Source organism: Dermacentor variabilis, chromosome 6, assembly GCF_050947875.1.
Source record: "Dermacentor variabilis isolate Ectoservices chromosome 6, ASM5094787v1, whole genome shotgun sequence".
Lineage (NCBI taxonomy): Eukaryota > Metazoa > Arthropoda > Arachnida > Ixodida > Ixodidae > Dermacentor > Dermacentor variabilis.
The window spans coordinates 197,564,009-197,578,047 of NC_134573.1; the positions used below are offsets into that span (position 1 = coordinate 197,564,009).

Below are 14,039 nucleotides of genomic sequence, written 5' to 3' on the forward strand. Positions count from 1 at the left end.
CTCAGCGCAAATAGCGACATTATTAACATATATAAGAAACAATAATGGCCTTAATGCTGACCCCCTGCAGTACACCTGAGTGCACTTCAAGCATATCTGATTTAACAAATGATTCAACATGATTCAATAGGCACTAGTCCATGCCATTAATTTTGAGTCTATGCCAATGGACCTAAGCTTTTCAGTTAGTTTGGAATGTATGATGGATCGTATGCCTTCAAGAAGTCAGTAAATATAGCATCAGTTTGGAATCGGGAATTAATTACTGAAGCAAAGTCTTCTGTTATCTCTAAAAGTTGGGTTACTAGTCATTTTCTAAAGCATGTGTTGCATGGGATATAACAAGTTATTTTGTTCTAAATATGTCATGACTGCTTTACTAATGATGTGCTCCATCAGTTTGCAACAGTAACTTGTTAGTGATGGCAGCAGAACTGATAGTTGGGTGAGTCGTTAAGTATTCATGGTGAAACTTGCAGCGCGCACAATCGACAAGGATGCAGAGAAAGTGCTCATGTGTCCATCTTCTCTGCGTCCTTGCCTAATGCGCACGCTACAAATTTCCACCATGAATTGTTAGTGAGAGGGTGAAACAACTTTATTTAGGTCCACTATAGACACAAGCAAACTCAACGTCACCTGGCTAGGCCCACTCGGGGACCATCAGGTGAAACCTGACGGCCCTCTCGTGAGCCCTCTGGACAGCCAGGATTTGAGAGGTCTGATCCTGGGCCCTAATTAGCTTCGTCATTTCCTCTTGGATGAAAGGGGGACCGGCAGAGGCACAGCCCCACGGGACATGTTCGAAGTCCGCATAATCACTACACACAGGGCAGTCCGGGCTTGAGAACTGTTCTGGTTACCATGAATTGTTAGTGATAATTTTATTATTGTTAGCTTTAGTCTTATTAAATAAACAGACTAAATATATGTATCTACGGCACCATGCTTCACAGATGAACCAAAGTAAAGCATCTTGCTGCCAGTGGAAGTCTAGAATTTTACAAGCCCACTTACATGGATATTAACACAGCCAAAGATGCTATAAGAGACTTCCTAGTCAAGCGGTACTGGCCACTGCCATGTGTGACAGCTAAGACAGGACAGAAAAATACCACTCACACAATGGGTTTTGTATAAATGCACAGGCTTGGGTGCTTTTGCTGCGTTTGCATGTATGTTAGCATGGCCTGCAATATTACATTTGAGCATCGTTTTCTAGAAGAGGGTATACCAACAGTGCAGTCCAATTATACCGATACCACGTATAACGATATATCAGTTATAACGATGAGTTGACTTCAGAGTATCAAGTATGCATTAGGGCTATGAGAAAAAAACATATATATATATATGCTATTCACCACATATCGGATATAACGATCTAAATTCTGCCTTTTGGGTAGCGCTTTCCATGCAGAATGATCGAGAAATTTGCTTTGCGAAGTTCCCCTTAACTGAGATGGGGCAAAAAGTTTGCCTATGCGAGTTCGTGTCTGCCGCCACTACCACACAGCGTATCCCGCACGAACGCCGATTCAGAGCATCGTAAGTTGCCATTGCATGCCACAAGATGACACTAGTAGCTCCGCATCTGTAAAGACCCTTAAACTTCGTAAAGTAGCAACACTCTCCTCCTCCGCCTTCACTTCTCCTTATTTCTCCTCTCTTTCACACTTCCTCTCTAACCGTGGCGCTGCCTACACCGCTCGAGCATAGCAGACAACCTTTCGCAGAGTGAATGCATGCATAGCAAGGTGGTGCACTTTAAGCATTCACGTTGGCTTTTTAGCTCCGAATAACTTCGTGTACAGCATAGAATTTTTATATGGATGGTTGTAGAAATTCAGTGATGGCAGCTTTCCTTTTTTCTGTTTTGATAACTTTTTTTTTTTTTAAAGTATGTGAACGAGCACTAACGCTGTGCCATGGCGACTCCGAATATATCAAGTGCACTACAATTAGGTACGCAACATTATTCAAGCATGTGTTGCAAGATCTTGTTATGGATATTTGTAAATAATATGTTTACGATCGAGTGCCATCATCCTGACCTCCAGTAAGCCCTCTGCAGCCTAAATAATCCTTACCATCCTTACCACGTAAATTCGTGGAGCGTATCAGCTATGACACACATAGGCTGGCAGAAGGCACGAACGACCACTGCTCTAAAGGTTCGAAAGAGTATTACAAGCTACAGGGCCGCCAACGTGCGTGCTTGACAATTTACTAAGCACACGCAAAGTGGGCGCTGGTGCTATTGTATTTCTCAGTCCTCAAAGTCGACAAAAATATGCGCAGCTGGTCATCGAGTCGGGATTCTGCGTATATAGAAAATGATAAGTTTCTTAGTATTTGTTCCCGAAGCGGAAGCGCAGCAACAGCGCTTTATTCAGGCTCAAATAAGTGCATTATTTTTTCAGGTTAGTGACTCATTGCGAATAACATTTCATCTTGCTCGTCCATTCACGAAGTGACATACTTGTCACAAACTGAGGTGTACTAAGGTGCATGCATTGAGTATGGTTGTGCTCACTCCGAAATAAGATTTCCGAGAAAAAAAATGACTTCAGTGGAGTGATGACCACGCAAAGAATTGTCACACTATGACGCGGCCAAAATTGCGGTTAGTGAAATGATGCAGTCACTCATATTGAGGCACCTTTTGTTGTCTCATTACATGTGTCTCAGAGACATAGTGATCGAACAAGCTAATAGTTGAACGAGTAAGCTAACAACTAAACGGACAAGCGAACGACAACTAAGCCAGCCAATGAACGAGCGGGTGACCGCACATTTTCTTTGTGAGTGCTCCACCGCTGCGTCTTCACCTACACACACTTTAAAGCTGACATGAGTTAACATGTACGTTGAAACGAACAATTGAATTTTTCTTTCTTCTCGATATCGTTATAAGTGGACTGTACTGTATGCGCATAGCGCAACAAATCTGCCAGGAACAAACTGTGCTCAGTCGTTATGAAAACCACTAGCAAAAATACGGTAGATTCTGACCAATCACGCTAGGGCAAGGAAATGATGCGCTTTCCAAATTGTTACAAGACCTCATCCCTTGTTCGCACTTACGTAAGGTATAAAACATACTAGATGACTTACACGTGAGGCTGCTGATATCGTTGGTGTGGGGCTGCATTCTAATGTAGTATTCTTTCCTTAAATTTTGCAGTCTTTCTTTTTTGGTTGGAAAAAAGGACCACGCTAGACCTAGGTTGCTTCAAACACTGTTATCTGTCATTTCTTGACATTCTCCACCACATTTTCATTGTCAACTTATCAATTAAACAAGCCAAAATTGGCAGCTTCGTCCGCAGGCCAAACCAATCTAAATGCACTGATGGCGACATGGTGTGTATTTGTACAGGCTAGTTGGCTTCGGTGGTACATAACTTTCTACCTTATGTTGAATGAAAATGCACAACAAGCTCTCCGACGCGCAAGGCACACTGTGGTCTCGCATCTGGGCAATGCAGGCTTGCAGGGTCAATATTGCAATCAGTATATCAAAGATCATTTCGCAGCATGAGCGACTTGCAACATTCACGAGCAAATAATAAGTCAACTTCTGTGTGTTCCACACAGCCTTCGAAGAGCAAATCAGTAAATTTTCGCGTTTCACAATCTCACGAAACTGTCAAAGATGTGCAGAGATATGCTCAGATAAGCTTCAGATAGGCATATTTTATATTTTGAATTATCAATGTATCAAACTATTTCATGATCCCCTTTGAGTTTGATCTATCGGGGATCGACTGTTTTGAACTATTTCTCAATCCCCTTTGAATTTGTTATACTTTGAATCAACTCTATCTAATCATGCAACTTAGCTTTCTGCACATTTTTTTTTTATCATGCAAGGAAAAGAGAACTATGTTTTGGTGAATCAGAAATGTTTCATGAAATGTTTCTGTTTAGTATAATCGTTTCACATGTGATCAAAATTGTCACTTTGAATTGCATTCAAGGTTTGTTCATTTCTACCTCAGTGCATCAAGCCTGACATGCCTGCAGTACAGCACAATTTTGTTAAGGCTCTTTGTTTACAATATTGTTCTTCTTGCATAGATAAATGTGGTGCCACCAGTGTAAGCCAAGGCAGATGCCGTCATATGCGAAAGTTTGACTGATCGTAATTATGGGGTGCATGCTGAGTGCGAAGCTGTGCAGAACTATATTATTTTGCCATATATAGACCTTTTATTCCACAATATTTGCACTGCTCAATTTGTTATACAGCCTAGCCACTTATATTTGCAAATGCTGATTTAGGGGATGTAAGCCATCTATTCTCTTGCACTTTAAATTTTGGGTCAGAAGCAAATTGCTCAAAGATTGTCAGATTCACTTGGAATCATCGTACTCACTTTCATGGTATATTGCGGACTAACCCTCTTTTTCATCTTTTGTGCCGGTTCCCGCAAACATGTAAAGAGTGCTGGCTTGTGAGGACAATCAGGACACCCAGGCTTTCGAGGCACACGCTCGTCTCTCATGGCCACGGTTAAAGCCATGTTGTAAATACCTGTGTGCTGTAGCCCAAAGTAATGATGCAGTCCCACTTGATGGCTTTTCTAAACTCACTCAAGCCCGTTACACTGACTCACATTACACCAGTTGACTCTTGTGCACTCCTTGCAAGGCAACCATGCTGCATGCATGGTGTTCCTCCCATAGTGCCCTGGAGAATGTGCAGTAGGGAATACTATGTGCATGTAGCATTAGAGACTGTCATGCTGCTACGATCTCCACATCAAAGTCACCCACAGCTGCTACACTAGCCGTAGGAAAGCAAATACCCAGCTCGTCTTGTGTCATTGGTTGTCTTAATGCCGCTGAAAAATGTCACTGCTTTAGTATTTTTTTTAATGATATGACAGTGGTGATAAATAAATTATCGTGATAGGTGCAGTAATTTGAGTTTGCTTGGATTGCCAACACTGTAACAAAATTAGTCACTGTTAATAATTTTCAGCAGGGATACCTCGAGAGAATATGCATGGGAAGTGTTTGTGGCACTTTTTGTAACTTGGAAAGTTTATCAGTGCCCCTTCAATTCTCTTTGCTGCCTTTCTTAGCTAGCATTTAATATTGAGATGTGCGAATACCAAATAGTAGATATTGAAATGAATAAAGAAAAAAGTCGAATATCCTGTCAGATATCAGAAAATATTTCACAAAATTTACTGTTTACAAATATTGGGCAAGAAAGTACGGTGTTGCACATCTTGGGAGTCTCCTAGCATTGCATAACAAGAATGTTACAAGCTATCAGTAACATAGGTACTAGAAGTCAAGACATATACTGCGGTCTACTCTTATTAAAGGGAACACCAAATTAATTAGTATGCTATTCAGGCACGTAACCGGGGGGGGGGGGGGGGCTGCCCCCCCCTTACCCGCGCCACCACTCCTCACACACATTCCCAAAGCGCCACCAACTCAATCTTGAGACTTGACAGCTATTCGGCAGTCGACATTTTGCTGCCTCTTGCACTCATTTTGGATGGTGGTACGTCTCGGCATCTCCTGAGGTGTGAAGGCCACTTTTTTAATCGATTCAGTGCCCTCACCATTAACTCGAGATGCATTTAGTTGTCACTATATATTGCAACGGTCACGCGCATCGCTGTTGCTTTGTTAGTTCAACCTTCTTTGTTTAGACTGATGCAGGGACCAGGAAAGGAATTCAATTTGTAGTCAGCAGGTCGGTATGCTTGTCGAACGAGTTGTGGTCAGAGACAACGCCAGTTGCGTTGCCAACAATGGCAGTCGCATGCTTGGGTGTTTAAGGCGCAATTTCTTTATGGCACCATCCTCATTAAAACTTTTACTCTATAAATAGCTCTTACGGCCAAAACTGGAATATGCATGCTCAGTGTGGGATCCCGGTCTTAAGTGTTTCATTCAAACTTTGGAATCGGTGCAAAATCGCATCGCAAGATTTATACTTCACAACTACTCTTGTCTATCTAGTGTGTCCACAGTGAACTCTACTTTGAACCTTTCTCTTCTTTCCTTACGAAGGGAAATGTCTTTCATCACTCACAAAATTTATCATCGCCATCTTAAGTAAGTCCTATCTGAGCCAGGATGCATTTCATCCCGTAGAGATCACCTTCATAAAGTAGGTATCCTGTTTTCTCGAACTAGCTCATATTTTTATTCATTCATTCCTAAGACAAGTAACGATTGGAACCGCCTGCCAGTAGGCATTATTCACATTTACACTAGTAAAGGTACCCCCCCCCCTCATTTGCACAGAAATGTTGCCTTGGGTAGGCCCCCCTCCCCGAAAAGAAGTGTCGCGCAGCTGGCCGTGATGAAAGTTTGCCACTGGCCATTATGGTAACGGGCTGCAAGCCACCGTGGAATGCTTACCACTAACATGTTCATGCCAGTGGCTTATCAGCGATAATTCCTGAGATAACGCATGATGGTTTAATCAATGGCTGTTGACGAGACGTGAAGTTCACCGCCTCATATCCAATACGATCTTGAAAGAGCGTAGGTTAGGGTGTGTTGGTATTCCATAACTGAGGTTTCTTTAGCGCACGAAAAGGGACGAAAGACAGTGGCAAGACAGTAGCACAGACAGTAGACAGACAGTAGACAGACAGTAGACAGACAGTAGCGCTGTGTCCGCATCTTGCCACTGTCTTTCGTCCCTTTTCGTGCGCTAAAAAACCTCAATACGATCTGCTTGCCTAATGGTAGCTAATTGGCCTGAGCTTTGCACATGCTTTCGCGCTTTCCGAATTATATGCTGCTTCTGTTGCAGTCCCATCTGTCCATGTCTCATTATCATTTCGATCGGTCGTGTCGGCCCGGCTGAACCTTGTACTGACAGAGGCAGCCCCGGCCAGTGCAGAACAGCTTTGTGAATTGTGGTGTTTGGGCACTGTGTGTGTGTGCCATATCCTGTGGGTTTCTCATCCGTGCTCTTGGTACAAAGGAATGACAACACAGTAGTGAAAACAATCACAAGGGCATTTATTGCACCTTTCATAGATCAATGCCTGCTAGCCGAGTTGCTATCCACAAAACATGCCGATGGGCCCGCGACAGATCTAGAAGTCTGACTCACCATGACCGGATAACGAGCGAATATGTTTGCCCCATGCTGGATCCCAACGCCTGGTCGTTCCCGCGTACGGTCACGTGAACGGTGGCGCATTTGAAGGAGGCCACGTGAGACGGTCTCGCAGAAGCATGGATCGGCGCATGCACAGCACGTCTGCGCTGCTTTCCGTTCCCGAACCAAAGAGGAAGAGCCTTCTCCTATTCGGGCCCAAGTAACCCCGCCGGTGGGTAGCGTTAGCAGCGCAACACTCGCGCCATCTCTCGTACTGCGCCTCAACCAGACCGACTGCCACGAGCATATGCAGGCCACGCGGCGAAGCCGGATTGCAGGAGACTGGAGCTATGTAGGAAAACAACATATCAGGGGACGCGTGAGAGTCGCGCATCTCCACGTCCCTCCAACCTTAATTCGCTACATATTCCGGCGAAACATGTCACACGGTCTAACATCAATGCGTGCTTCGCGAACAAGGTGGTACATGCAACAGGCCGTGCCGAAGAAATGTCCACACGCTGTCCATAACATGCGAGCCGACATTGGCCTTGGGTACACTGCTAGTCCACTGGTAACAGCAGCAGCTCTGCAGACTCGACGGCACGACTCCAGGCCAGGACTCCGGAAACGGCAATGCAGTAGGTGGCACGAGCAAGCGTCGCTCGCGCCCTGCTGGTGAGAGCTGCAGTAGCTGTTGGTGACCGCCGGCTGTTTTCTCCGCCGCCGAGGGTTGCGAGCTGGATACAGGCGGCCGCCGAAGTCACTGCGCTGAACTGGCCACAGCATCACCATCGCCTGGGGTGGCTCGATCGTAGCCCGGGGCAGCAGCACAGATATGTGCAGGTGACAGAAAACTAGGGGTGACTCAGCTCACGCTGCGTACACTCGCACTTGGCAAACACTAAAGGAGTGCAAGGGAGAGGAATTCTGCATGCGCATCGCCCACGTGGTATGATGTTCAACTCGGCTAGCAAAAGATCGAGCAACTACTCAGATGCTAAGTTCACGTGAACGAAGCTCGCTTCCTTGAGTCGAACGAGTAATTTCAATTCGTGTGAGGCTAACTAGAATGAGGGAAGCAAATTGCAACACCTCAACGCCACAGTCCACCAGGTTGTGTCTCTCCACGTGCGACAGGCAGCTTTGTAAAGCCTTAGGCCTAAAGTTTCGCTACCGTGACAACAACCGGCATCCAAAAAACAGCACCCAAAATGGGCGCAAAACAGGCAGCCGCGAGGAGACGTCAACTCTGTAAGGTGGTCCTACCCCGCTCGGTGCACACAGCATCCGAGTTGACGGCGCCCGCCGTCCCAGACGGTGTCGGAGCGCCCAGTGCCAGGCCGCAATACCAGTCAGCCCGTAGTGGCACCCGTGGCCCACGGCCACCCGGCTCTCTGAGCCGCGACTTCATCAGAGCCAAAATGATAGAAGAAGCTATTTACATAAGAAATTTGGACCACCCACGAGGCTTCCCCTCACTCGCTTCAGGCTTGCCAATGATCCGTTGGCGCTAAGCCTCGCTCTTCCAGGATGCAGACCACGTGGCTCTCGTACCTACGAATGTCATTAAAAAAAAACACTTGCGAAAAGGCTTAGCAGGTTGAAAAGTTCGAACGCACTACAGCCACCGTCTCCTCACTCAAGAAAGCACGCCGCCGACGCTAGCGATCAAAATCCACGCTAGGCTTATGCTTCAGTTCAAACAAAGGTCTCGAACGAAGCAAAACTGTTAAAACTATCGTCCGATGCCCCAAGAGGTCCACGTTGGGCAGCCAAATGTGGGATTCTCCTCCCGTGCTCTTGGGACAAAGGAACGACAACACAGTAGTGCAAACAATCACAAGGGCATTTATTGCACCTTTCATAGATAAATGCCTGCTAGCCGACCTCAGACTGCCCAGGCAGCTCTGCGGAAAAACCCGTCACCAGCACCCCCATCGCAGTCGTAGCGCTAACTGAGTAGTGCAAGGAGAGCTGTCCGCAAGCGAAGGTGCTTAGGCCTCGATGGACCCTTCTCTTTCATTTGTGTTGAGGCACGGTTTACTAAAAATCAAGGACCTGGAAAGCTTCTTCTGCCCATCTACGCTTCGGAAAGGAAGCTCAGCAGGGCGAAGTACGTGTACAATATAAAATAAAGTCTCAAGTGTTATTTCGGCGTGCTGCAACTCGCAAGTACAGAGAGCATCAGGTTTGTCTATAGGCATATCAGCATAAAAATCTAAGCATTTCAAATTGGTTCATATTGAATATGTCCTGAACGCAAGACTTATGTACCTCCTATATTTTTATGTATTTTATCGTAATGTTTTGTCTCGCAATTATTTACAAAGTGTAAATCCTTTCATAGCCTTTTGCAGGGCAGCAAACAGCGTGCGATCATATCGAATGTAAGCTTCCTATAGTGCCTACACGCTGCATCTTTCTTTCTCGCAGGAGCTACAGCATCGCTCAGTACCTTAATTTGAACTTTTCGCAGATTTTCGCAGACGCTTCAACCAACAAGTGCGTACAAATAAATGTAAATAAACGTGACATTTTGTTTCTTCACACGCGTGCGTTACTTCACAATTACTCATCCAGTGCTCCTAAAAAGCAACTTTATTGCTCACATTTGAAAAACGCAGTCGAGCAGGCTGAGCACATTGCGAAGCGTGCTTGTTGTATCGGCGCAGGACATACAAAATACCGAACGTAGAAAGGAACTCGTGATACAGCGATGCTATAGAACAGGATTTTGAATTCATAAACGAACCAAAATGTTTGGCTAAGCTGACCTGCCAAATCTCTCCGTTCCACTTGTTAAGTCAAGCAGATGCGGACGTCTGTTAAAAGGTGGAGATATCGATGGCACATAAGCAGGATGGTTCGCAACGTTGTTTTTTCTGTTACCAATGAAGTGGCGGCTGCAGATTCTTGAGTTTTCGCATGGTTACCACGGTACTCCGTCAGGGCTACACAACACAATTACAGAAGAACAAAATTGTCGCACTTTCTTATGCGAGCCGCTCTGTTGTGGGGAATGCAAGTAATCCGATTACCCAACAGGTTGAACGGCCCGTATCCAGCGCTCTCACCTTTCCCCTTCATACGATCGCGATGGAAATTGGTAAAACCGAACGTTGTTATTCTGTCCTTCACGTTCATTGCAATTTACAACACAACAGTAGCGTCGATTGCGGCATTTCTTCCTAGCACGCGGGGCTATCGCGGTTGCCATCGTTTCTGCCATCAGTCTGAAGAGTGAGCCAGCAAGCGCTTTATGGCAGTTCGGCGGCGCATCCGACTGGCGTAGAAATTCATAGCTCTCTGTCTGGGTGTTAAATGCTCAAAACACTCGCAATATGGACCAAAATCTAGCTAAATCGTTGTTTCGCAGTCGCTAGCTGTATACGCAACTTCGCAAGGGAGTCGGGCTTCGCACTACTCTATTACTGCATCTTTGCGACGGCAGGTGGCGCTACGCATCTTGCAAAACTCCAGAGTCTGACGTCCATCCACAAAACATGCCAATGGGCGCGCGACAAATCTAGAAGTCCGACTCACCGCGACCGGATAACGAGCGAATATGTTCCCCCCATGCTGGATCCCAACGCCTGGTCATTCACGCGTACGGTCACACGAATGGTGGCGCGTTCGAAGGAGGCCACGCGAGACGGTCTTACAGAAGCATGGATTGGCGCACATGGCATGTCCGCGCTGCTTGCCGTTCCTGAACCAAAGAGGAAGAGCCTTCTCCTATTCGGGCCCAAGTAACCCTGCCGGTGGGTGGCGTTAGCAGAGCTGCACTCGCGCCATCTCTCGTACTGCGCCTCAACCAGACCGACTGCCGCGGGCATATGCAGGCCACGCGGCGAAGCCGGATTGCAGGAGGCGGGAGCTATGCGAGAAAACAACATATCAGGGGACGCGTGAGAGTCGCGCATCCCCACACCCTGCAATGTTCCAATGTCGGGGCTCGCTTGCAGTGACAAAGTCCACTACTATGTCAAATGAAAATGCCGAAAATGAAGTGAAATGTTCACTTGGGCGACATAGAGTACAAGGGGCTCTGCAACGCACATGACACTGAGCAGGTCTCTATGCTGAATATATCGAATATTAGAGAAATCGAATAGTAGATATTCAATTCACAAATCGAATTATTGAAACATTCACTACTCGATTCGATGTTATTCGAACATTCGCAAACCTCTAATTTAATATATCGTGGTACTCTAAGACTGCTGTCTTGTGAGCAATGCGTAGGTAGTGCTGGTGCATGCAAGGGAGTGGTAGTGAGGAGGCCATCATTGTGTATACAAGTATTGGATGCTTCCCCTATAAAATCCTGGCTACACCACTGTTGGTTGGCATTATATTTAAAGTGATTTGTGAGATGCTGTGAAAGGTGAGAACAACGTGGCTTTTGCAGCTGGAGAACCACCTTCCGCGGCCAGTACAGTTGCTGTGCGAGAAGTGCAGTTTGGAAACAGTGGGCGTGCCTACAGAACGATATGCTCAAAACCCATTCCACGAGACACACCTTCGGCTGGCAACACTTGGCCCTGGGGGTGCCACTTATCATGTGCCCCTGTTTGTGGCCTACCACTCACGCATCTTCCTGCAGCCGACATCCGTCACCAGTGACTGCGCAGGGTACACCTTCTTTGCTTTCACCTCGTCTGTAACAATGAAAAAGCTCTCTTTAAGAAAAAAAAAGGTTTTTGTGCACCTCTGCATCACTGTAGTGTTCTGTAGCTGAGCACATGGCTGCATTGGAATCTGGCCAATACGCACTATTACACTTATATATTTGTGTGGGTGTGCACACTTTGCAACCCCAGATTTAACTGCAACCCCAGTGCAGAGCATCCCTTGTTGTTCACTTTGCAAGTTTGGAATATAAAATCCAACAAACATAACGTCTGTGTAGGGTTGTGCGAATATTGAAAACATCTGAATAATGAATTGAATAGTGTCCTATTGGATTTGGTTTTTGAATTGACTATTCAATATTCATAAACGCAAATATTTGTCTGATACTTTTTGAATATTTCAAAATCCAAAGAACCATAAAATAGGAGCTAAAGTACAGTAAATTTTCACCCCCCGGGCATACTATAAACATGAAAATGAATAATATACGAACACTAAAATTGCGAAAGAAAATTCAAAGGATTAAGTTCCTCTATCTGCTTCAGAATAATCAGCTATCTCTTAATCCGCAGCGATACATACAACCGCTAACAGTGCGATTAACAAGGCACCAACGTGCCAAATCATTAACTCCGTATTTTGCCAGGACCAACACCTATAAATATTCCTTGTTTCCTCACACAATAACTGAATGGAATAACTTGCCCATATCGCCTCTTATTAACACTGAAAGCATTGAATGCATTGACAGCTGAACATGTGACAGTTGAAAAATGTTGTTTGCTTCTTTTTTTTGTTTCGGTTCAGTGTTTCTGAAATTGTTTTTTTAATTTTCCTGCAATCATTCCATTGTAATTAATCCTTGTTATTTTTGTTTTGCTATTCACATACTCTTGCATTTCCTTGTTCTTGCTGTTTTTTTTCTGTACTTCTGCCCCTCCTGCAAGGGCCACTACAAGGCCTGCAGTATTTTCTAAATAAATAAAAATAAATAAAACTTGAGAACTTGTCCAGTGGAACAGGTTACGTCACTTAGGTTACCATACTTTACAGGCTGCACACGGATCATTCTCACTCTCTGGAGAGCCCTGTGCATACGAATAAACTATTTATCTGCCCCTAATGCTCTATTTGTGCTTTTAATAAACAACGCTTCATAATGTACTATGCAGAGACAGAAAGTTTCTAACTTTAACAGTACTGGAGTGTGAACATTGTTTTATATTAATTGTTGTAACAACTATTCATTATTCAAGATCTGTTCGAAAAGTGCTCGATATTCTGTTTGCTTCTGTCACTGTTCAATTCCCATTTGATGTGGTCTCAGAAATCGGTATTCGCACACCTCTATGTGTATGCTTAGGTTCACTTTTTTCTCCATTCTCTGCCTGCTTGACAAACCAAGGGCATCCAAGAAACCTTGAAAGAGCCAAGGAAAGTAGCAGCTTGGTGATTGTTTATTGCTATTGTGAAAGCATTGGGGAGACAGGAGATAAAAATAGGTCATGTACTAATTGACAATATAATTAAAGAGAAGGAAAACTCCAATCAAAATTTATTTTAAAATTCGTGACATTTCCTAGCCCAACCGGCTCCTTCTTCAGAGATGAGAAAACATGAGGTGTAGTAGTAGTGCTTATATGCGTTTTTGGTGCTTTGACAGGCGTACAGACACTTTTTGTTGACCTTGAGAGTAAACGACAGGAAGTGTTCCTGACAAATGATTTATGTTAGCCTGCGGGTTCTGGATGTGGCAGGATTCCAAATTTGGAAGAAAGACGGCAGCTGCCGACACACCCCTGCAATGGAGCCATGTCTCTATACCATATTTTCAAGGCATGAGCGAGACATTAGCTCATGTGCTGTGAAGGGCAAGGGTTGACATCGCTCACAAGCCTCTCTCTATGTTGGATAGCATCCTTTCTCATGTAAAAGACCGGGTTCCTGTCGAAAAGGTGCAGTTTTCCCCAACCAGGCAGTTATCTGCCAAATTTTTACCTTTTAATCGACGATTTCTTTTATTAATAATGTGCATATTGCAGGTGCCAAGAAATTGTAACCATTGCAAGTTCTCTGTAGAAAATGCAAATATATGTAAACCCCCGTTAACTTGAATTGTAAAAACCAGAAAAAATTTCGAGATAAGCGAAATGAGGAAAATAGAAGCTCTTCGCAGCACATACACTACATAAGAGTTTCTTTCGAAAATACCGCTAGTAATATTTTCAGTCAATTTTGTGTGCATCGATATTGGAGACGTCGATGTCAATGGGCAGTGGTGCTACTGGCAGTGTACCGAGACATCATGCTT

The 14,039-nt window shown here is 44.8% G+C and overlaps 1 protein-coding gene across 3 annotated transcripts in view; it reads left to right on the top strand.

Moving 5' to 3' along the window:
* Nucleotides 1-14,039, top strand: part of LOC142586048 (intermembrane lipid transfer protein VPS13A-like) — a 935,034-nt gene that overhangs the window by 485,554 nt on the left and 435,441 nt on the right. For all 3 annotated transcript variants that reach the window (XM_075697293.1, XM_075697294.1, XM_075697295.1), the window contains one exon: nucleotides 11,505-11,728. In XM_075697293.1, the coding sequence (XP_075553408.1) occupies nucleotides 11,505-11,728 (224 nt within the window). The remainder of the gene's footprint in view (nucleotides 1-11,504; nucleotides 11,729-14,039) is intronic.